Source organism: Chionomys nivalis, chromosome 11, assembly GCF_950005125.1.
Source record: "Chionomys nivalis chromosome 11, mChiNiv1.1, whole genome shotgun sequence".
NCBI lineage: Eukaryota > Metazoa > Chordata > Mammalia > Rodentia > Cricetidae > Chionomys > Chionomys nivalis.
The window spans coordinates 19,663,435-19,686,724 of NC_080096.1; the positions used below are offsets into that span (position 1 = coordinate 19,663,435).

At 44.9% G+C, this 23,290-nt stretch overlaps 1 protein-coding gene and 1 pseudogene across 1 annotated transcript in view; one reads left to right on the forward strand and one right to left on the reverse strand.

The window, feature by feature from the left end:
* Positions 1 to 12,968: 12,968 nt before the first annotated feature.
* On the reverse strand, positions 12,969 to 14,300 carry LOC130883602 (prostaglandin G/H synthase 2-like; annotated as a pseudogene).
* Positions 14,301 to 14,503: 203 nt separating this feature from the next.
* The window catches only part of Stx12 (syntaxin 12), a 34,079-nt gene continuing 25,292 nt past the window's right edge, over positions 14,504 to 23,290 (forward strand). Inside the window, exon 1 of the mRNA XM_057785032.1 lies at positions 14,504 to 14,731. Within this exon, the coding sequence (XP_057641015.1) occupies positions 14,614 to 14,731 (118 nt within the window). The 5' untranslated portion in view covers positions 14,504 to 14,613. The remainder of the gene's footprint in view (positions 14,732 to 23,290) is intronic.

The following is a 23,290-nucleotide window of genomic DNA, read 5'->3' on the forward strand; positions in this document are numbered from 1 at the left end:
ACCTGTTTTTTGTTTTCTGTGCTGGGGGTGGAACCCAGGGCTGCTCAGGTGAGGCCAACAGTGCACCACTGAGCTGCTCCTGGCCCATGTGTTTATATCTTTCTGATTCACCTGTAGACTATCCTGTCTCCCTGGTACCCTAAAGATAGATTTTCCTGTTTGTAAACTAATGGGGAATTTGAAACCTGTCAGGAGTAACGGGGTTCTTATTACCATTACTGTGAGACAAATGGCCAGATTTTAATGACTCAACAGTTGTCAAATGCCTACAGGCTCTGTTGGATAATTTCAATAGGGCAAGGACAAGAATTAGTTTCTGTTCCATAGCTAGGTTCTCAGCTAGGAAGACTGAAATATCATGGGGCTGGAGTTGGCCACCTCAGTGCTGTACTTGGGCTGTGTGAGTGGAACCGGAAGAGTTCTAACCGGTCACTTGGGTCACTTGGGTCCCTTCTATGTAATGTAGCCTTCCCTGGCATAGTGGCCTCAAGGTAATCAGACTTAGGCCGTATATTGAGACCCCAAGCAGCAATGTTATCGTGAATAAGGCAGTAGCTGTGTTCTGTTACCTGCTCTAGAGGTCACATGCCCTCATGGCCACTGTATACTCGTTAAAGTAGTCAGAAACCCGTGCAGACTCAAGGAGAGGACACAGATCTTTCCTCCTGGTTTAATGACAGTAGAAATGCATGCGGGATGGGAGCTGTTATGACGATCTTAGAATCTGTCACACGGAGTAGCTTCTGGAACTAAAACAGACCCAAGAGCAAGGCAGAAGCTGCAGTGTATTTTATGTCCTGCCTTCAGACAAGACGGTTCCCTAATTTCTCCACCATCCTAATGGTTACAGAGGCAGAATTACCAACATTCCATCAGGGGGAAGGGAAAACCCACATGTTCACCCCAGGAGCAAGAATCACTAGGGTTGAGGTGGAGAGATGGCTCACTGGTTAAGAGCACAGGCTACTCTTCCAGAGGGCCCAGGTTCAGTTCCCAGTACCCATATGATAGTTCACAATCATCTATAATTCCAGCCCAGGGGACCTGACCCCATCATCTGACCTCTGAGGGCACCTCTGCCTCCTGGAGTGCAGCATCGCTGCCAGGCTCTTGTCTCTGTCTTAAGGTTGTAGTGAGGATGAAGTAGCATTCATGGAAACCGTAAGCCCGTGCTCTACCCAGCGTCCGAGCCGTGGTGTAAGCTGTCAGTATCCGTGCTTCCTAGGAAGCAATACTTTCTGTTCAGGGTCCCGCTGTATAGCCCTGGCTGGTTTGGAACTCTGAGGTCCCCCGTGTCTGCTTGCCACCACACCCTATCTTCTATTTCTTTTTTAAAAAATCATTTAATGTATATAGATGCTTGGCCTGCCTGTATATCTGTGTGCTACAGGCATGTGTGGTGCTTAGAGAGGCCAGAAGAGGGCATCAGATCCCCCAGAATTGGAATTACAGGCCCTGTGGTGCTGAGACTGGAACCTGGGTCTCTGGGAGTGCAGCCAATGGTCTAACACTGAGCCAGCTCTCCAGCCCCGCCTCTTTTTGTTACTTGAGAGGGAAGGTGATGGACACCTTAGAATGAACCTTTCTCTGTCTCCTCCGCACTGGGCTTTGTGTTTCCCAGGCCACCGCTCTACCATCAAGACACAGCTCCAGCTCTGGCCACTTTTTTGCTTCCGGTAAGTTAAATTTTTACCACCATCTGAACTAGGTGGCTCGTGCCTGTAATCCCAGCTCTTGGGAGTCAGAGACATGACTAGGTGAAATTTGAAGTTACTCTGGGCTTCACACTGAGACTTTCAGCCTGGCATGATGGTACACGCCTATAACCCAGCAGAGGCTGGTAAGTTTGAGGTCAGGCTGGTCTACATTACAAGTTCTAGGATAACCAGGACTATATAATGAGACCTGACTCAAAAAAAGAAAAATACGAATTACAGTTCAACCTTCCTGTTAAAAGTTATAATCTAGCCGGGCGGTGGTGGCGCACGCCTTTAATCCCTGCACTTGGGAGGCAGAGGCAGGCGGATCTCTGTGAGTTCGAGACCAGCCTGGTCTACAAGAGCTAGTTCCAGGACAGGCTCCAAAACCACAGAGAAACCCTGTCTCGAAAAAACCAAAAAAAAAAAAGTTATAATCTAAACCGGATGTGGTGGTGCATGTCTTTAATCCCAGCACTCAGGAGGCAGAGGTAGGCGGATCTCTGAGTTCGAGGCCAGCCTGGTCTACAGAGCAGGTTCTAGGACAGCCAGGGCTATACAGAGAAACCCTGTCTCAAGGGAAAAATAAAATAAAATCTAACAAAACAGAACTTTACTTTCTGTTTTTTTTTTTATTTTAGCTAATTCTTTATAGCCAATTAATTTTTCAAATAATTATAACTGTTCTCCCCTTGGACCTATTGGAAACTCTCAGTCCTCATTGGGCATAAAAAATATTGTCTCTCTCTCTCTTTTTTTTTTTTTTCATTGAGACAGTTTCTCTGTAGCTTTGGAGCCTGTCCTAGAACTAGCTCTTGTAGACCACGCTGGCCTTGAACTCACAGAGATCCGCCTGCCTCTGCCTCCCAAGTGCTGGGATTAAAGGCATGTACCACCACTGCCCAGCTGTCTCTTTTTAAAAAATATATATTTATTTTGGTTTTTGGAGCCTGTCTTGAAAATTCACTCTGTAGACCAGACTGACCTCGAACTCACCGAGACCCGCCTGCCTCTGCTCCTCAGTGCTGGGTTAAAGTCAGGCACTGCCACACCCACACCCAAACTTACATTTTTTTCTCTTTTTCAAGATTTTGTAGTTCATCTTCCCTGAAAGTTTGCTGTCTTCCCTGCTCTCTCTCCTGACCTCCCTCCCTCTTCTTCCATATTCTACCACTGAGCTCTACCATAGCCCTGGCTACTGATTTGCTATTAATGAATGCTCACTAGGCCGAATATAAAATCACAAGTGTTTTTTCTCAACAAATAACAGTGAAAGAGTGTCCAAACAGATCCGGCTGTGGTGGCACACCCAGCACTCGGGAAGTAGAAGCTTGCAGATCTCTGCGTTTGAAGCCATCCTTGAGCCTTGTCTGCATAGCAAATTTCAGGGCTACATAGAGAGATGCTGTCTCAAAACAACAAAAAAACGTAAACCGGGCTGGAGAGATGGCTCAGTGGTTAAGAGCATTGCGTGCTCTTCCAAAGGTCCTGAGTTCAATTCCCGGCAACCACATGGTGGCTCACAACCATCTGTAATGAGGTCTGGTGCCCTCTTCTGGCCTGCAGACATACACACAGACAGAATATTGTATACGTCACAAATAAATAAATAAATATTAAAAAAAAAAAGTAAACCAAAAAACCCAATTGTCAAAATAGAAAAGAAACTGCCTGGAGTGAGCCACCAGATGTATTACAAAAATGGCAACACGAAGCTATAAAAATCCGAAAGTGACATCTGGTGGTGGAGGACAATTGGTTGAAAGGAACATAAGCCGAAACTTTCCCGGGTGATGAGGATTCTGTCTCGGGTCGTCTGGTATTTACATCAGTGAGCAACGCGACACATTGAACTCTGAACACTTTCTCTATGCATTCCGTTGCAAAGCCCATCTAAGTCAATAAAACAAGGTACTGAGAGATGCTGCTTAGTCCGAGAAGATGCTGCTGTGAGCACAACTGGCTTAAGATCACATGCATGCATCTTTTGGGCAGGGGTTGTACTCCTGGGCTACAGAGGACATATGAATCCTGGCTGCCACTCAACAGCTGCGGGACCCTGAGCAAGCACCTAGAATCTCAGAGCACGCCAATTCTCTTATCTGTACAAAGAGGCAAATCTTTCTTAAGGGAATCCTGGGAAGATTGGTTTTTGTTAATTAACAAAAGGACTAATGCCGGGAGATCTTACTCTCTAGAGTCCCAGATTGTAAGGAGTTTTGCTGTTTGGGATGTCTGTACGAATGGCACGTTTTACCATTTACTGAAAGGTATGGGTATTTGGACACAGGGGAATGTCCTAGTGTCTAAAACAGGTGCAGAGCTCCAGATAAGGTTTCCAACGACAGCATCCCACATCTATCTTCACGTGGTGGTTTCCAAGGAAACAGGATCCTGAGCCCTCTTGATAACTCAGGCCTGCTGATAATCCCTTTACACAGCCCCATGCGCTCTGAAGCGATCAAAACGCAGCTTCTGGCTGGGAGACGTGGCTCAGTGCTCACCTGGCAGGCTCACCCTAAGGACTAATCCTCAGTACTGCAGAAACCAAGCTGAAACAGAGGTGAAGCCCAAGGCTGTTTCTCTGCCCCCACAAACTTCCCTTCATCTGGTGTCTGGTGACATAGCCCATGGTTCCTCTAGGGTATGGTTTCCCTTGCAACATCTAGTCAGTGAAGGTACCTTTCTCAGACGGCTGGTAGTCTTCATCAGGTGCACACTGTCTTGGAGATCGCTGATTGTGAATGTAAAATGTGTTTCCAATGCTCAGTGTCTAAAAAGCTCTTAAGGAATGATAAAGTTAGGCCCGGGTGGGAAAATAGTTCAGTTGGTAAAGTGTTTGCCTTGCAAGTATGAGGGCTGGAGTTTGAGCCTTAGCGCCCTCCTTTAAAAAGCCAGGTGACAGGGCTACACAGGGAAACCCTGTCTCGGGGAAAAAACCAAAAACAACAGCAACAACAAAAGCCAGGTGTACTAAAAAGCCAGGAGTAACGAGCACACACTTCCAATCCTAGAGTTGGGGAGGCAGAGACAGGCAGATCCCTGGGCTGACCAGGCAGACTATCCAGCGTGATTGATGAGCAGCAAGTTCCAGGTCATTGATGAAAATTCCTGACTCAGAACAAATTGCAAAGAGGCTAGGGAGATCTCCGTTGTGTTGTTAAGTCACTGCTCAAGCATGAAGACCTGAATTGGGATCCCCAGCGTCCACATAAAGAAAAGGTATGGCCCACTTACCTGTAATCTCAGTGCTGGCAGACAGGGTCCCTGGGGTTCACTGGCCAGCTAGTTTAGCCTGAGTTGGTGGCTCCAGGTTCAGTGAGAGACCCTGTCCCAAAATAGGTAGAGAGTGACTGAAGAAGAGACATAATGTCAATCTCTAGTCTCCACACTCACACACATGCGCATGTGAGTTCACAAACATACACACACATGCACGCATGCACACACACACACACACACACTAGAGAAATCAAGATGATCAGCACTGGAGGAGTGACATTGAAGGACTGTCCTCCACATGAGTGTGCACACTTATGCACACATACCGCACAGAAACATACACACACACAGTAAAATTATCTAGGCTTGGGGGCATCTGTAATCTCTTCCCTGGGGAGGCTGAGGCAGGAGGATTGTGGAGGATGTGATGTCAGCCTGAGCAGAGTGAGACCTTGTCTCAAATCGCAAACATTCTCCCCGACCCCCACAAAAGAGTACACAGGGGCCGGGCGGTGGTGGCACACGCCTTTAATCCCAGCACTCGGGAGGCAGAGGCAGGCGGATCTCTGTGAGTTCGAGACCAGCCTGGTATACAAGAGCTAGTTCCAGGACAGGCTCCAAAACCACAGAGAAACCCTGTCTCGAAAAACCAACCAAAAAAAAAAAAAAAAAAAAAAAAGAGTACACAGGGGCTGGAGAGATGGCTCAGTGCTCAACTCTAGTTCAACTCCCAGCACCCACATGGCGGCTCATAACTGTCTGTGACTCCAGTTTCAGGAGATCTGACACCCTCACACAGACATGCATGCAGGCAAAACACCAATGTACATGAAATAAAAATAAGTAAAACAAAACCACAGGTTAATAGTTTATTGAGGTAAATTTATATATTTCAAGAAATGACCTGGCTCGGAAACAGAATTTGTTTAATCTTCTTACACTTTTATCATTCCAAAAGAATTAGATATAATATTTCAAGTGGTGCACCATACAATTATGAATGTAAACACATATATGGGACTGGGGAGATAATTCAGTGGTAAGAGCAGTATTACTCTTGCAGAGGACAGCACCCACGTTGTACAACTCACACTGCTGGTAACTCCAGCTCCAGGGGATCTGATGCCCTCTTCTGGACTCTGAGGGCAGCTGTGCTCAGGTGCACATACCCACAGATAGATAGACAGACAGACAGACACATATATACACATTATTTAGAATAACAATAGATTTTTAAAACATAAAAATTTTATTTTATTTATTTATTTTTTGGTTTTTCGAGACAGGGTTTTTCTGTGGTTTTGGAGCATGTCCTGGAACTAGCTCTTGTAGACCAGGCTGGTCTCGAACTCACAGAGATCCGCCTGCCTCTGCCTCCCGAGTGCTGGGATTAAAGGCGTGTGCCACCACTGCCCGGCAAAACATAAAAATTTTAAAACACACTAATTAAGATTTCACATTAAAATCTCAATAAGTCAATAAGTAGTGTTCTACTAGTCATACTTGTAGAGAGATTTTTCTTTGGGCCCCCACTGCCTGGCTTATGCATTACATTTTTAAATGATCTGCACTAACACAATACCTTAATCAAGAGCAGAAATATACATACAACAAAATTGACCTTAAATTTGTAGCTATAAACCAAGATCCGTAGCAATGCAAAGCATAGCCCCCTTTAAATGTAAACAAACATTTATAAACAATCATTTAGGGAATTTGGGCGTAGTTTTCTCAAAACTGCTTCCTGCTTTTTGTTGGGTGAAGTGTTTTGGGGGTTTTACGGAGAATCTTGGCCCATCAAACCATATTATCCTGGAAAGAATCCACAGGTTCCCATCTTCTGTAGAAACAAAAGGAGAACTTCTTTTACAAAGCAACATATCCTTAGACCCAAAGTTTGAATCAAGATACCTTTAAAGTATACATGTTGGTTTATCTTAACAGCCCATACAATGAAATATCTCTCTGAACTTAGCTCATTCACAGTCAAAAAATTCAAAGAAAACATAATCATATACATAATCCAGACTCTCTGTGTATTTTCCATCTTTATGCAGCTTATTTTCCTTTACTCCTTTAATCTATGACTGTCTGTACTGTCTCTTTAAAGGCTTTGTTTTATTATTATTTTTAAACAATTTACTTCTTTTTATAACTCTCTATACTCTTTTTCTTCTCTCTCCCAAGCCTACGTACATTTTTCCAACACTGTGACCCATTTAGAGGTCTTTTCCATCTGGATTTGTCTTTATTGTGTGTGTATCTGTAATTATTTTTTGACCAGGAATGCTTCTCTTAAAAAAAAAAAAATCTAAGCGGGCATGGCTAGACCAACTCTGCAGCTCAGTTCATGCATGTTCACTGCCTCTGAGGCTACACATATTGCCCCAGCTCGAGCATTGCAACGAATCTGTGTCACCATTAAGCAATTTGTAACACGCTGCTCACAGATTCCATTTAAGTGCTTGGCCTCTTGAAAGAGTCAGAGCTATTCATTCGTGCAACTAGCCTGAACCAGGAAGCCACCATTTTGAAACTGCATGGTTTTTGTTTATTTGTTTTGTTTTGTTTTGTTTCTGCTACCACTGAATCAGGAAGATATCTCTTATAGGAGCTGTGATACTTGTGTTCACCCCCAGCAAACAGAGCCCATCTGGGGAAAAAAATAATGCTGGATACCAAGAAGCCCATGCTTAACTCTGTTGTTTTGTGTCTAGAGTTCCTTTCTAAGCTTTTCCAGGTTTTATGTGGATATAGTTGGCCCCATGTTGGGCTCCAGATGAAGAGGAACGCCTCAGAGGAAGGGGAACACAAATTAAATAATCCCACACTAGCTCCGAATAGGTTATAATAAGGTGTTCTTTATTAAAGAAGAATGCACAGATCACAACAAAGAACAGGAACCGAATCCAACAGCCAGGTGTGGTGATGAGTCCAAAGGGTTTTTGGTACTCAAGGCCACGCCCAACCTGGTCCAGCCTCTCAAAGGCCATTGGCTAAAGGAGGTTCCCCATCAGGCTTCTGAGCATGGTGGCCCATCCACCTGTGATTTCAGCCTGTGACCATGGAGACAGAGGTTGTCAACAGGAAGTTCTGGGTTTGACGAAGAGACTGCCTCCGTGAATAAGGTGGAAGAATGGCTGAGGCGGACTCCTGACATCAGCTTTGGACCTCCACATGCAGGAATACACATGTGCACCCACACACTTGCAACCATGCGTACACACATATGCACACCATCCATACACACATGAAAATTAAAAAAGAAAAATGAAACTTACTAAAATTTTCTGTAGCAATGCAGTATGATGAAAATATTTCTTTCATTCTAAGAGACTGGAACTTTCACTAGACTACACCGCCAAAGTTAAAACACACTTAGGATTTAAGAGTAGCCAGGCGGTGGTGGTACACTCCTTTAGTCCCAGCACTCAGGAGGCAGAGGCAGGCTGATCTCTGAGTTTGACACCAGCCTGGTCTACAGAGTGAGTTCCAGTAGAGCCAAGGCAACATAGAGAAACCCAGTCTTGCTGGGTGGTGGTGGCGCAAGTCTTTAATTCCAGCAATTGGGAGGCAGAGGCACAGGGATTCCTGTGAGTTTGAGGTCAGCCTGGTCTACAGAGTGAGTTCCAGGACAGCCAGGACTGTTTCACAGAGAAACCCTGACTTGGGGTGGAGGTGAGGTGGAGTGGGGTGGGTGGGAAGAAACTCTGTCTCAAAAAACCAAAAATAGCCGGGTAGTGGTGGTGCACGCCTTTAATCCCAGCACTTGGGAGCCAGAGGCAGGCAGATCTCTGGGAGTTCAATGGCAGCCTGGTCTACAAGAGCTAGTTCCGGGACAGGCTCCAAAGCCACAGAGAAACCCTGTCTCGAAAAAACAAAAAACAAAACAAAACAAAAATAACAACAACAAAGACAACCAAAAACTTTAACAGTGTTGCTGGTCACAGTGGTACGTGCCTTGGATCCCAGTGTTTTGGAATTCCTGACCCCTGGGAAAAGACCATAGACTCAATCCAATTATAATTCAAAGATTTATTGATTACTGCTAGTAGAACCACAATTTCTGAGGTAGACTTGAGACTGCTGTGCAAAGGGGGTGAGGGAAGACTTTTGAAAGGGGAAAACCCCAAGTAGACCTTGCATATCTGCACAAACAAGCCAAGAGCTATTTAGCTCTGCCAAGATTAGGTGGTCAAGGCAACCTGAATGTCTTTGTAAGCAGGTTACAGAAACCAAAAAGCAGTTAGTGAAACCAGAACAAGGAGATGGTCATGCTGTACATTTCTGGGTAGGTAGGCGGGGTCACGGAGTCAGGTTACTGGGAACTTACTTTCCAGGGACTGGAGTTAGAGGTAAATGGCTAATGGTTACCTAGGTGGATGTCTAGCATGAAATGGAGGGGTTTTTGTTTTGTTTTGTTTTGCCATAACAACAGCACTCGGGAGGCAGAGGCAGGTGGATCTCTGTGAGTTTCAGACTAGCCTGGTCTACACAGTGAGTTCCAAGACATCCAGACCTACATAGTGAGAATCTGTCTCAAAAAAACAACAATAACAATAATTTTAAAAAGACTTGTTAGCCTGGGTGTTTTCAGCCTATATTTTTAACCTCTCCCTAACAGAACAAAGAGCCAACCTTGTTTGTCGTGGATTTTCCATGTAATCATCTTTTACAGCCTAAGCTAATGCATAGCCACAGTCTTAAATTATGTACTTCCCCATGCCTCCAGCCTAGAGTAATGCATGTGTGTTATGATAATCAGTAGCTGGGAATAAAAAACTGGCTGAAAGTGGCCTTAGAAAATGACTATCTACCGTGAGCGCTTGATAGTGTTTGTTATCTGGTCAGCTGGGGTCAGCTGGAGTCAGGGACTTAATCCCTTGTAAAACCCGGTTAAAGATTTCTGTAAGGTGTCCCTCATTCCTTGCCCCCTGCTCTCTGTGCTGTCTGGTAAATACAGAGCAGAAGGCCTTTGTGACAGACAATGGAAGACAGGGAGAGCAAAGGAGAGAATTCAGCCTCAGCTTGCTCTAGGTTAAATGATACAAAGGGGAAGGAAGAGTTTCAGTTCTGTCCTTAATGTGACATCAGTCTATTATTGGGGACTTTAAGTTTATTATTAATGCATTCAAACTGATACATTTCAGTGCCTTATGTTAGGAATCTCTAATGCATTAAAGCTGTGCAATAAACCACAGATTTTGACATAAAACTATGAATCATAAGGACTATTAGATGTTTTTCTTTGTGTTGTGCTGTGTGTGTGAATGGTGTGTGCACATAAATATACAGGTGACTGAGCATGAGTGTGCACATTCAGAGGATGGAGGATTTTTTCTCTTGTTCTCTGCGCTAATGCCTTGAGGCAGGCTCTCTAGCTGAACTGGAATCTCTCCTCTTTGCCTAGGCTGGCTGAGTAGTGAATTCTGGGGACCTATATGTATCTGCTCCTCATTGATTGGTTACAGGCATGTGCATCTATGTCCAGCTTTTTCTTTCTTTCTTTTATTTTCTTTTGAGACAAGGTTTCTTTGTGTAGCCCTGACTGTCCTGGAACTTGCTCTGTAGATCAGGCTAGCCTCAAACTTATAGAGATCCGCCTGCCTCTGCCTCCAGAGTGCTGGGATTAAAAGCATATGCCATCACTGCCCAGCTAGGTTTTTTTTTTCTTTCCTTTTTTTTTTTTTTTTTTTTTGTTTCTCTGTAGCTTTGGAGCCTGTCCTGGAACTCCCTTTGTAGACCAGGCTGGCCTCGAACTCACAGAGATCCGCCTGCCTCTGCCTCCCGAGTGCTGGGATTAAAGGCGTGCGCCACCACCGCCCGGCTTTTTTTTTTTTTTTTTTAAGATTTATTTTTTTTACAGTGTTCTGTCTGCATGTATGCCTGCAGGCCAGAAGAGGGCGCCAGATCTCATTACTGATGGTTGTGAGCCACCATGTGGTTGCTGGGAATTGAACTCAGGACCTTTGGAAGAGCAGGCAATGCTCTTAACCTCTGAGCCATCTCTCCAGTCCCTTCCCTTTTTTTTTGTTTTTTTGTTTTTTTTTTCTTTTTCAAGACAGGGTTTCTCTGTGGCTTTGGAGCCTGTCCTGGAACTAGCTCTTGTAGACCAGGCTGGTCTCGAACTCACAGAGATCAGCCTGCCTCTGCCTCCCGAGTGCCTGGATTAAAGGCGTGCGCCACCATCGCCCGCCCCCCCCCTTTTTTTTAAGACTTATTTATTTTACATATATGAGGGTTTTGCCTCCATGTATGTATGTGTACTATGTGTGTGCCTGGTAACTAGAGTTACGGGTGGTTATGAACCACCAAATGGGTGCTGGGAACCAATTGAACCCAAGGACCTCACTCTTGACTGCTAGGCCATCTCTCCAGCCTCTGTGTTCAGCTTTTTACCTGGGTGCTACTGGTATTCAAACTCAGGTTTTCATCCCTGCAGCGCAAGGGCTCTCGCCCAGTGAGCCCTTACTATGTTTTTTTTTTTTTTTGAGAAAGGGTCTCACTGTATATTCCTGAATGGCCCAGAACTTGCTATGTACACACTTTGCCTTGGCCTTGAACCCACAGAGCTCTACCTGCCTCTGCCTCCCAAGTGCTGGGGTATTAAAGGCACATTCCACCATATCCAGATTTTATTAGAGGATTTTTTTTTTGTTGTTGTTGTTTTTTTTTTTTTGAGTCAGGGTTTCTCTGTGGTTTTGGAGCCTGTCCTGGAACTAGCTCTTGTAGACCAGTCTGGTCTCGAACTCACAGAGATCCGCCTGCTTCTGCCTCCCGGTGCTGGGATTAAAGGCGTGCGCCACCACCACCCGGCAGATTTTATTAGAGTTTTAACAACCAGTTTTGAGTGATGTTTTACTCTTTTTTCCTTTTGGGGGGTCCACCACCCAGCCCCCAAATAAATCACACAGAGAGGCTTATCCCTAGTTATGAATGCTGGGGTTGCTGGGGTGTAGGATGCAGGCAGCTACAGCTCCCTTCATGGCCATCAGTAGCCCTCCAGTGCAACGTCCCGTCCCGTCCATGTTTCCCTTTTGCCACACGCCCACAAAATGCAACATTCTAAGAAATCGTTTTGCAGCTAGATTCCAGAGTGCTCAAATCTTCAGGAATTAGCTAAGAAATTCTTGTTTGGGATCTAGGAGGCAGTGGCAAGTAGAGATCTATGAGTTTGAGGACAGCCTGGTCTACATAAGTAGTTCCAGGCCAGCCAAGACTACATGTTTGATAGAAACAAGAAGACTCTTAGGAACTTCGACAGATAATGAATTCTGTAAAATGGGATTATATATTTTTTTTAAATTTATTTATTATGCATACAATGTGCTGCTGGCATGGAGGGCACCAGATCTCATTATAGATGTTTGTGAGCCACCATCTGGGTGCTGGGAATTGAACTCAATTCCTGGAGTGATATCTCAGCAGTTAAGAGCACTGCCTGCTTTCCCAAAGGTTCTGAGTTCAATTTCCAGCAAGCACACAGTGACTCACAATCATCTGTAATTAGTGAGATCTGGTGCCCTCTTGAGGAAGTGACCTGGAAGTCCTCATCAATTTAGAGCACGAAACCGATATGGACAAGTTCAACAGAACCGCCATACACGGGCTGCCCACGCATGCCTCCGCATTGCCAGGGCATAAATATCATTTTCATTCCCTCTGGAAGAGCAGCAAGTGCTCTTAACCTCTGAGCCATCTCTCCAGCCCCGGGAAATGAGGTTTTAAAAAACATTTAGAAACTAATTATATTTGTGTGTGTGTGTGTGTGTGTGTGTGTGTGTGTTGCTTGCCACAACAGGTACAGGAGGCCAGAGGACAATTTGCCGGCTGTCTCGTTCTACTATGGGGATCCTTGGGCTTGAACTCGGGTCTTCAGGCTTGCCAGCACGTGCCTTTGCTTGCTGAGCCATCTCCCCTGGGAATGGGTTTAGGGAAGCAGTGAGAGAGTTAGCTTAGTGTTTGGGTTTCCAATCAAACCTCAAAGTGATCAATATTCTATGTCCCAACTTTCTCACCCCGAAACAGCATCTGAACTAAGTTTTTCTATCAGTAGGGCAATAGCTCCATGGCATCAATGTCACCATATATGAGCTTTCAACTCAGCAGTGTCTTTCTCTCCCGAGTTCTTGAGATGATTTGTCGGGCTTCAGGAAGAAGCGTTTGCGTGCCCGTTCACAGTTTGGTATTTCACCTGTCTGCTGTGGTTTATTGAGGTTTGTGGTGGCTTGTTCTACTGAGTGGGACATTCCTACTGATGGGAACCCTGCCAGCAGATAGCAAGGTGAACAAGTCAGTGAACTGGTTCAGTCCATGCTCTATGAGTAATAGAGTCGTTGTAGAGCGACTGATCAAAGGTATACCTCTGGTCTTTAATTAGAAAAGTGTCGGCAACAGAGGATGCCAAAGACAGAGTGTGTTAGAACTCAACAGCGATGCGGATCTGATACTGGAACCGTTGATTGAAAAGCCGGGTCAAACTTCAGTTTGAAGTAATGCCACTCAAGGGCTGTTCAATCACAATCTTGAGGGTCTCTCCCATCAGTATGAACCTGCTTTTCTGGAGAGCCGCTCATCAACCCACTCTGGGTGTTCCTTCTTTGTGCAGTCCTCTGGTGAACGGCGGTCTTCATTGCTGGTCTGTATTGAAATAGCGGTGGGTGAAGTGCTAGGCGAAAAATGTAAACATCATATTCATGCTCTGGGAACCAGGGGTGAACTTTCTTCTTAGAACTTTTCCCAGAACCTTTTGAATTAGGAAGCCCTTTTCCCTTTTCGCACCTTGGGAGTTGGGCAGGCATCTGCTAGAGGAGGAGGGGCTCTGGTGTAGTAAGAGAGGTGGAAAAGGCTTCCCAGTTTTTTTTTTTTTTTTTTTGGTTTTTCGAGACAGGGTTTCTCTGTGGTTTTGGAGCCTGTCCTGGAACTAGCTCTTGTAGACCAGGCTGGTCTCGAATTCACGGAGATCCGCCTGCCTCTGCCTCCCGAGTGCTGGGATTAAGGCTTCCCAGTTTTGTAGGTGCGGTGTGTACCTTGTAAGTGGGTGGGCTGTCAATTAAATGCGATCTGGTTGGCAACACGTATCTCTTGACTGAATTCCGCAGGAAGGGAATGCTATTGATAACGTTCCAGAATCCCTTGAAGTGAGTGAGCATGGAGTACACCGTGCTGGCGGTAGGCTTCAGCAGTAACTTTATTCTCGTCAGAGAATGTAGGTGTTGAACAGTTTTCAACATAGAATCCTGTCCGGCTACAATCGCATTTGTACGGGTCCAATCCCACGCTCATACATTCACCTCGGTTTTGACATGGGTTGGAAAAGCAAAGTTTTGCAGGGTGGCCGAGCGGCAGTGCCGCACCGAGCAGTAGGGTGCGAATCGGCATGTTGGAGGCCGGCACACGGCAGAGCATAGGGCGAGCCGTCTGCAGGCTGCTAGCTGCGCAGCTGGAGAAGTTCGGTCCTGCGGCGAGGACGTTCGTTGCAAGCAGTTTGAAAAACTCTCAAATGACAGCAGCGCACGCGCACCAAGGGCAGAGTTTGCGCGTGCGCACCGTCAGTGGGCGGGGTCAGTGCGCACGCAGTCGTGGCTCCTTACCCCCGCCCTTTCTCTTCCCGGTTTTCTCAGCTGCGGGGCCCGGCTAGTGGCAGCTTCCGGTAGGAGCGCCGTGAAGCGCGACCCGGTCTCTGCTCCTTGTCATGTCCTACGGTCCCTTAGACATGTATCGGAATCCCGGGCCCTCGGGGCCCCAGCTCCGGGACTTCAACAGCATCATCCAGACGTGCAGTGGCAACATCCAGCGGATCAGTCAAGCCAGTGAGCGAGGGGACCCAGCTGGGGGGGGGGGTGGCGACCAGAGGGACAGGCCTGGGTGAGGTTGCCAAGACGCGGAGCCCGGTCCCGGCGGCAGCCAAGGCCACAGCCGTGAGCCTCCACTCCAGGCGGCGAGCTGCTTCCTCGGGTGGGTCAGGCTCGGGCCCTTCAGGTCCACACCCCTATCTTGAGCGTTGTGAGTTCACCGTGTTGGGTCAACAGAGCTGACTTGACAGCCCGAGGGTGGGAGGGAGCGTGTGTCATCTCCAGGACTGTGAACAACAGTCTTGACTTGGCGCAGTGGTCAGCTGAATTTTTCCTGTCATCGCCACCTCCCCACCCACCTCGCTTTCCACAGTTTGGATCAGGGCTTGCTTGCTGGTTGAGACTTTGGGTTCCTATTCTGCTCAGCGGTCGGGTCGTCAGACATCAGCAACTTTCAATTCAGGGAAGTGGCGATTGCGTGTGTTTAATACACTGTGCTTCCTGTAATTAATTTGGAAATCAGAGTCAATGACTGGTATTTAAGGGGTGGGAGGACTCCTGTTTTATTACAGAGGATGCACCGGGAACATTTTTAATTCACGTTGTCTTTTGTAGCAAAGAAGTTTTTAAAATTTTGAGCTTGAGGATTTCATTTTCTGTCTCAGATGGTACACAGAGACGCTTGGCTCCAAGTGCTTACTGAGTCCCTGCTTTCCTTGAACCTCATTCTGCACGATCAGAGCCTAAGGTTGTAGCTGAGAGACAAATACAGGCTGTCTCAGGGGACTCAGAATCGGCCTAGAGCCTCGTAAACAAAACAGAAGCTGCTTTTGCTTTAAAAAATGGTGACAACCATCCGTGTTATTACTGTGTTTTTGTGAGTTTAGCTATACACTGTTAATAGGTAGGGTCAGTTCTAAATTACAGTTATGTCCTAAACTTTAAAGCATAAGCTATCGCTCTGCTTTTATTTTATTTTGTTTTTGAGACAGAATTTCTCTGTAGCTCTGGCTGTCCTGGAACTCACTCTGTTTCAGGCTTGTCCCTTTGCTTTTAGATCTAAATGTAAATTGTAGAATTTGAGAGGTGGGGTTTCAGTGGGAAGGGTTAGGACTGGGTGTTTGGAGGTAGGAAGAATATTCGGCTTGTTAAACCCAGATATTAGAAACACATAATGTGATCGATCATTAGAAAAATGTAGTACTTGGTGTTCCAGTTCCCTTTTGTCAAGGAGGCGTACTACAGGTTAGATCAGCAAATCCCGGTTGAAGGGGCAGACAAGAAGGCTCAGGGGTAGGTGCTTGCTGTGTGAGCCTTATGGCCTGCTTTGTGTCCCAGAGCCGATGGAAAGGTGGAAGGGGCAAAGTTGTACTCTGACCTCCACACACTCTTCCCTTACATGCACAATGTGTGTGTTTCCATTAGTTTGTATGTATGTTCCATATAGCGTACAAACAATAAGAATAAATAAAAAACTGTCAAAGAAAATTTTGTGCCAGGTGGTAGTGGGTATACCCTTTAATCTCAACACTCAGGAGGCAGAGGCAAGCAGATCTGAGTTCAAAGCCAGCCTGGTCTACAGAGTGAGTTGCAGGTCAGCCGGGGCTTCACAGAGAAACCTTGTCTTGAAAAACAAACAAAAAACAAATCAAAAAAAGAAAAAAAAGAAAGAAAATTTGTTTCAAAACTGAAGTTTTCTCATAAAGACTAAACCTAATTTAAATGTCTTTCTGTGGAATATTCTGTATTTGAGTATTGAACTGAGTAGTAGGCATAGGAACTGGCATAGATTCTTTTTTTTTTTTTAAGATTTATTTATTATGCATACAACATTCTCCCTCCATGTATGCCCACATGCCAGAGGAGGGCGCCAGATCTCATTACAGATGGTTGTGAGCCACCATGTGGTTGCTGGGAATTGAACTCAGGACCTGTGAAAGAACAGTCAGTGCTCTTAACCTCTGAGCCATCTCTCCAGCCCTGGCATAGATTCTTTTAACAGCAAATTTGTGTTTACTTAAATTAGATTTGAAGCTGTGCATAGTGGTACATACTTATAGCATTTGAGAGGGTGAGACAGGAGGATTGCCATGACTTAGAGGCACATCTAAACTGTATCGTGTGAGTTCAAGACAAGCCTGGGCCACATAGTGAGACCCTTTTCAAAAGGAAAAAGGGAGAGAGGGAAGGGGGAACAGGGAAAAGCCAAAACTTAGGTGTGATGAGTCAGGCCTGTAATCCCAGCTCTTAGGAAGCTGAGGCAAGATGGTTTCCCTGAGTTCAAGGCCAGCCTGAGCTATAGAGTAAGTCTTAAAACCAAACAACAGCCGGGCGGTGGTGGCGCACGCCTTTAATCCCAGCACTTGGGAGGCAGAGGCAGGCGGATCTCTGTGAGTTCGAGACCAGCCTGGTCTACAAGAGCTAGTTCCAGGACAGGCTCCAAAACCACAGAGAAACCCTGTCTCGAAAAACCAAAAAAAAAAACAAAAAAAAAAAAAACAAAAAAAAAAACCAAACAACAAAAAAAGGTGTGTGTGTGGGGGGGAGGGGAATAGAAATGGTGTGGTAGACACTGATTTAGCTGTTGATTAGGCATTGGACTCAAGGGGATCATTACAGTCAACAATTAATATGTTACTAGCTACTGTTTAAGTACGTAGTGTACTAGTCAGCATGAAAAGTACTTTGCATGTGATATCTTTTTTTTTTCTTTTTTTTTCAAGACGGAGTTTCTCTGAGTAACCCTAGCTGTTCTGGAACTCACTCTGCAGACCAGGCTGGCCTTGAACTCAGAGATTTGCCTTCCTCTGCCTCCTGAGTGCTGAGATGAAAGGCATGTGTCACTACCACCCGGAAGATACATATGATATCTTAATTCATGACAATCCTGCGAAATAATTACAAATATCCCTAGCCTATGGGTTAGGAAACGGACTGAGAAAGGTTAAAAATTGCACAGCAGATTGTGTGTGTGTTGTGTGTGTGCACCCTGAAGCTGTGGATTCTTTTCTTGTAATATGTTCCTCTTCCCTGCTAGAGTGTTAGATTGTTTGAGGTAGGAAACATGACTTATTCATTCTATTTTTCTACTAATTGCCGCAGTCGGAAACATATGATGGGTTCGTTCATTCAGGGCCCAGCAAGCATTCTTTGAGTGCTGCTGTTGATTGGCGATGGAGCAGAGAGTGAGGTGCTGCCGGTGCTGTGTGGATGCTTGCGTGCATCCGTGTGTGTGCATATAAATAATATCGAGTAGTAGCAGGTGCTTGGAGGAAAGAAAGAGCGGAGAAGGGAGAAGGGATGGGTGGTAAGCTGGTGAGGACGGCCTCTGAGGAGACGATGTTGGCGTGAGCAGATGCCACATTGGAGGGGGCGCTGTGAGCAGTGTGTGCTGAGGGCAAATCCAAGGACTTTGATGTGACAAAGACTAGCAAGGAGGCAGGTGTGGCTGGGTTAAAGAGAGGGAGCAAAGTAAGAAAAGAAGTCAGAGAGGTAGGCAGGGATCGGGCCACAAAGAATCTTGAAGCTTCCTGAATGTAGGTGAAAGTCACGGTCAACACACCCAAGCACTCTCTGAGAATGGGCGCTCAAAGGCACATACCCACTTGCCCATGCATGGAAACCTGAGAGTGGCTGTTCCTCTTTTTCTGAACTGTTCAACCACAGATTTGAGTTTGGGGTTGTGGAGCACATCAGCCTAAAACAGGACAGCCTGCATGGGGGGATAAAGGTGCAGCTCAGGATGGCCGCCCAGCACGGGCAGGTCTACAGTACATGCTGGGTGTAGGGGGAGAATCCTGACTCCACCTCCTCTGAAGGGTCAAGACAGATGTTTCTGAGGCAAAGGTAGGAAAAAACCCAAAGAGCTTTACAGTCAACTCTCGAAGAACAGCATTTCTTTCCTTATGTGGCTGATTTCTTTTATTTATTTGTTTTAAGTTAATGTCTGTGTAGATCAGGCTGGCCTGGAACTCACAGACACTCCCCAGTGCTGGGACTAAAGTCATGCACCACTACACTCAGCCTGAACTTTACTTATTTGTTTTTTTGTTTGTTTATTATCTATTTATTTATTTATGCATGCCTAAACTTTTTAAAGAAAATTATTAAAATCGGGGCTGGAAAGATGCCTCATTGGTTAAGAGCACTTGTTGTTCTTATAGAGGGCCCGGGTCCAGTTCCCAGCGCCCACAGCCACCAAGCACACAGATGGTACACAGTCATACATGTAGGAGAATAATCATATAGTTAAATATTAAAAAGAGAAATTGTAAAAACAAGTCATTGTTATTATTAGAGGTCGCCTGTCACTTTGTAGCTCCTGCCATTCTCCTGGACGTCTTCCAGCGTCAGCTTCCTGAGCACGAGGATTATAGATAGAGGCACCGACCTCAACTCTGACATGCTTTTTTGTTTTGTTTTGTTTTGTTTTTTTCAAGACAATTTCTTTTTGTAGCCCTGGTTGTCCTGGTACCTGCTCTGTGGAACAGGCTGGCCTTAAACTCAGAGATTGACCTGCCTCTGCCTCCTGAGTGCTAGGATTAAAGGCACGGGGCCTGACTGCCTGACCCTTTTTTTTTTTTTTTTTTTTTTTTTTTGAGGCAGGGTATGTAACTCTGGCTGGCCTGGAACTCAGAGATCTGTTCCCAAGTGGTGGGAATAAAGGGGTGTGCCACCATGTCAGGCTCTGTTTTGTTTACTGAAAAACTAAGAAACCCTTGAGTATTTAAATGTTGTGAACTAAGTTTGGATTTTCCCTTGGCTTCTTACCACTTTTGTAAGTGGTTTCCTCACTCATGGTCTTATTTATTTCATGGGGTTTGAGGACTGACTGAGATAACCATGTAAAGTACTAAACCAGTGTCTCCTACAAAGTGGGCATCTGTAATCCTCACCCTTGGAGTCAGGAGTTCAAGGCCAACCTCAGCTGCTTAGCAAGTGTGAGTGCAGTCTGGCTACATGAGACCCTGTCTCAAGATGACAAACAGTACCTGCTCTCCACCTAGTGAATACTAATATGTTTGTTGTCATTTGGTTCCTTTTCCTTAAACATAACAAGCAGTTTTCCCTCACAGTTTAATATCTACTTGTAGTCTGTATTCCTTAACTAAGCCAAGCTTTTTGACCTTGTCACTAGAGCAATACTACTTCTGTGGGATGAAGGACCATGCATTATACATTTCTCTGTAGACAGTGCCTGGCTCAGCAGTGGGTGTGTTGGCATTCAATATGTACTTAATTGATTTTTATCATTGCTAAGTACATTTTTCTTGGTCTTGAGTTTGATATTAATAGCAATCCTTAGTTGAGTGTTTTTATGTGCCAATCAGTATTCTAAAGTTAGCCTCTGTTATCTCACCCCACATCAGCCACATGAAGCTTCTCTTGGTGGAGAAAGCAGGGACTGAAGACTGTGGTCATTTCCTCTCGACCACTCAGCTAGGGAGTGGCGGAACCAAGAATCAGACATTGGCAGTCTTGCTGGACGTAGTGGTCCACACGTGCAGTTCTGTCACTTGAGGGGCAGAGTCCGGAGGATCACCACATTGAGTTTCAAGGCCAGCCTGGGCTACAGAGCTAGTTCCAGGCTATGCAGGACTACATATCAAGAGCCTATCTTACAAACAAGAGGAAGTCTTAACAACATGTCATTCCTTAATGAAATGGAATATTATGCCTGTAGCTGTCAGTACTAATTTTTAGTTTAGTTTAGATGTTTACTTTCTTCCTATTTATTTATTTATTTATTTATAATTTCATTTTACATTCCAACCGTAGTTCTCCACTCACCCCTCAGAGATTTACTGTTTAGTTTAGTGACTGGATTTTTGGTTGGTTGGTTGGTTTGTGTGGGGTAGCGGTGATACAAGGTCTCGTGTAGCCTAGGCTAGCCTTTAACCTCTGATTTTCTTGTCTCTGCCTCTCAAGTGCTAAAATTGTAGGTGCGCCACCGCTCATGACAAGCTGTTTCTGTAAAAGGTAAATCTCAGCCTTCAAGGAGCTGAGGCTGGAGGATCAGGAGTTTGTAGCTCGTCTGAGAATAAATAACTTGTTCCATTTTTAAAGACCCTTTCTCTATAAGGAGGGTTGAGGGTGTAGCTCAGTCCTAATAAATGTGTGTGTTGGTGTGATAGGTAGTTTTTACTGCCTCTGTGACGTCAGAGGATAAGCCTCATTTTGTGCATAGAGCCTGAGTTGGCTTCACTGTCATAACCAGTACAAAAGCCTTTTCATAGGTTTTGAGTTTGTGGATTTCTTTTGTTTTATTTTCTATTTATTTATTTTTAAAAATGAAACAGGATTTCACTATGTTTCTTGGTTGGTCTGGATAGAGTTCTGCCTGCCTCTGCCTCTTGAGTGCTGGGATTAAACACTTGTGACATCACACCTGGCCTTGTTTTATGTTGTAGTATAAGTAATGTTTTTTTCATTTAATATGTTTATTTATGAGTGTTCACCTGTGTGTATGACTCATAGGTTAGAAGAGGGGAGTCAGGGTCCCCTGGAATCAGAGTTACAGATGGTTATAAGCTTACATGTGTGCTAGGAATCTAATCCAGGTCCTCTGCAAGAACAACAGATGTGCCCTGCAGTGATGGCTTACACTTTTTATCCCAGCACTTGGGAGGCAGAGGTAGGTGGATCTCTGTGAGTTTGAGGCCAACCTGGTCTACAGAATAAGTTCCAGGACAGGCCCCAAAAGCTACAGAGAAACCCTGTTTTGAAAAACTAAACAAAACAAAACAAAAAAACATAACAAGAAAACCCAAAAACAAATGCTCGTAACTGTTGAGTCATCTCTCCATCTTCTGAGTTTTTTATTATTTTTTTTATTTTTTGGTTGTGAGCCTAGTCTTTAACAGCTGAATATTTTTTAGTATATTGATTTAGAACATTAAATTGTCTCAAATAAGAATTTTGTCACTGGGCGGTGGTGGCGCACGCCTTTAATCCCAGCACTCGGGAGGCAAAGGCAGGCGGATCTCTGGGAGTTCGAGGCCAGCCTGGTCTACAAGAGCTAGTTCCGGAACAGGCACCAAAGCTACAGAGAAACCCTGTCTCGAAAAAAAAAAAAAAAAAAAAAAAAAAAGAAATTTTGTCCCATCTATGATGGGAAGTTGCTTTCAATATGATTAAATAGATTTGGATTGTGGTTCATGGGGACATTTAGATTCTGCTGATATCTGCTAAAAAATACATCAGGAGTATTCAAATTAGAATAATTCTTGGTGTTGATGTTAGCGATAATATAAATTGATTTACTTCATATTCTTTTTTGTTTCTTTTTTTATATTTTTGGTTGTGAGCCTAGCCTTTAACGACTGAGCCATCTCTCCAGCCCTTGTTTCTTTTTTTAAAATTAGTTATTATTCGTATCATTGTTTTGCCTGAATGTATATTTTGTGTGAGGGTGTTAGACCCTGGAGTTTCAGACAGGTCTGAGCTGCCATGTGGGTCCTGGGAATTGAACCTGGGTCTTCTGGAAGAGCAGTCAGTGCTCTTAACCTCTGAGCCATCTCTCCAGCCCTTGTTTCTTAAAGAATTTTTGCCAGGGCACACTTTTAAAAATGAGAAGTCAGAGATAGGAGAGGTTAAGGTCTAGTGGTTTCTTTTTCCCCAAAACTGTATAGATATCTGAGATTGACCTTTAACTGATCCTTCTGCTTTGTGTCCCAAGTGTTGGGATGACAGACTTGTGTTACCATGCTAGACCTGGGCGTTGTTATAAAATTATAAAATGTTTACACAAAACAGAAGGGTATGCCTTTATATTTGGCATAAACATAGTTTCTAGTATTAGGTAACATTTCATAGGAGGTACTAATTGTCTTTATCTAAAGTATTTTTTATTTATTTATTTTACGTGTATGAGCATTTGTCTGTATGTGTGTGTGCTATGTGCACGCCTGGTGCCTAAAGAGACCAAGAAGGGCAGGGTACTGGGTGCCTATAACTGGAGTTATAGACAGCTGTGAGCTGCCATGTAGGTGCTGAGAACTGAGCTTGGGTCCTCTGAAGAGCAGCAAATGCTATATCCTACTGAGCCATCAATCCAACCCTTATCCATAGTATTTTAACAAAGGCTGGGTGTGTAGCTCAGTGGTAGAGCACATGCCCAGCCAGTAAGATCCTTGGCTCACTCCCAGCCAGTCTACACATGCAAAATCATATTATAAATGTTATAAATGTCTACCTACTTCATGTGCTGGGGACTGAGCTCAAGGCTATACAAGTGCATGGCAGGGAAGCATCCGACCACTGAACCACATTCCTAGAAGTAACATCTCACAGAGGGGTAAAGAGCTAGCTTATTTCAACGTCTCTGTTTGGTCTCCAGAACCCAGATGTGCTACTTCAAGTGCCAGGGAGACCGAGGCAGATGGAGCCTTTGAGATCAAGGGCCAGCCAAGGTTTGTGGCCCCTGAGGAATGACACCCAAGGTTGTCCTCTGACCCAGACATTCCCACACCATTCTGCTCACCCCACCTCCCCCCAAAACAAAACTTTCATTTGCTAGAGTTCTTAGAAAAGGAGTGCTCATGTCTCGAGAGTTAGCTCAGGGCATAAGAGCACTTG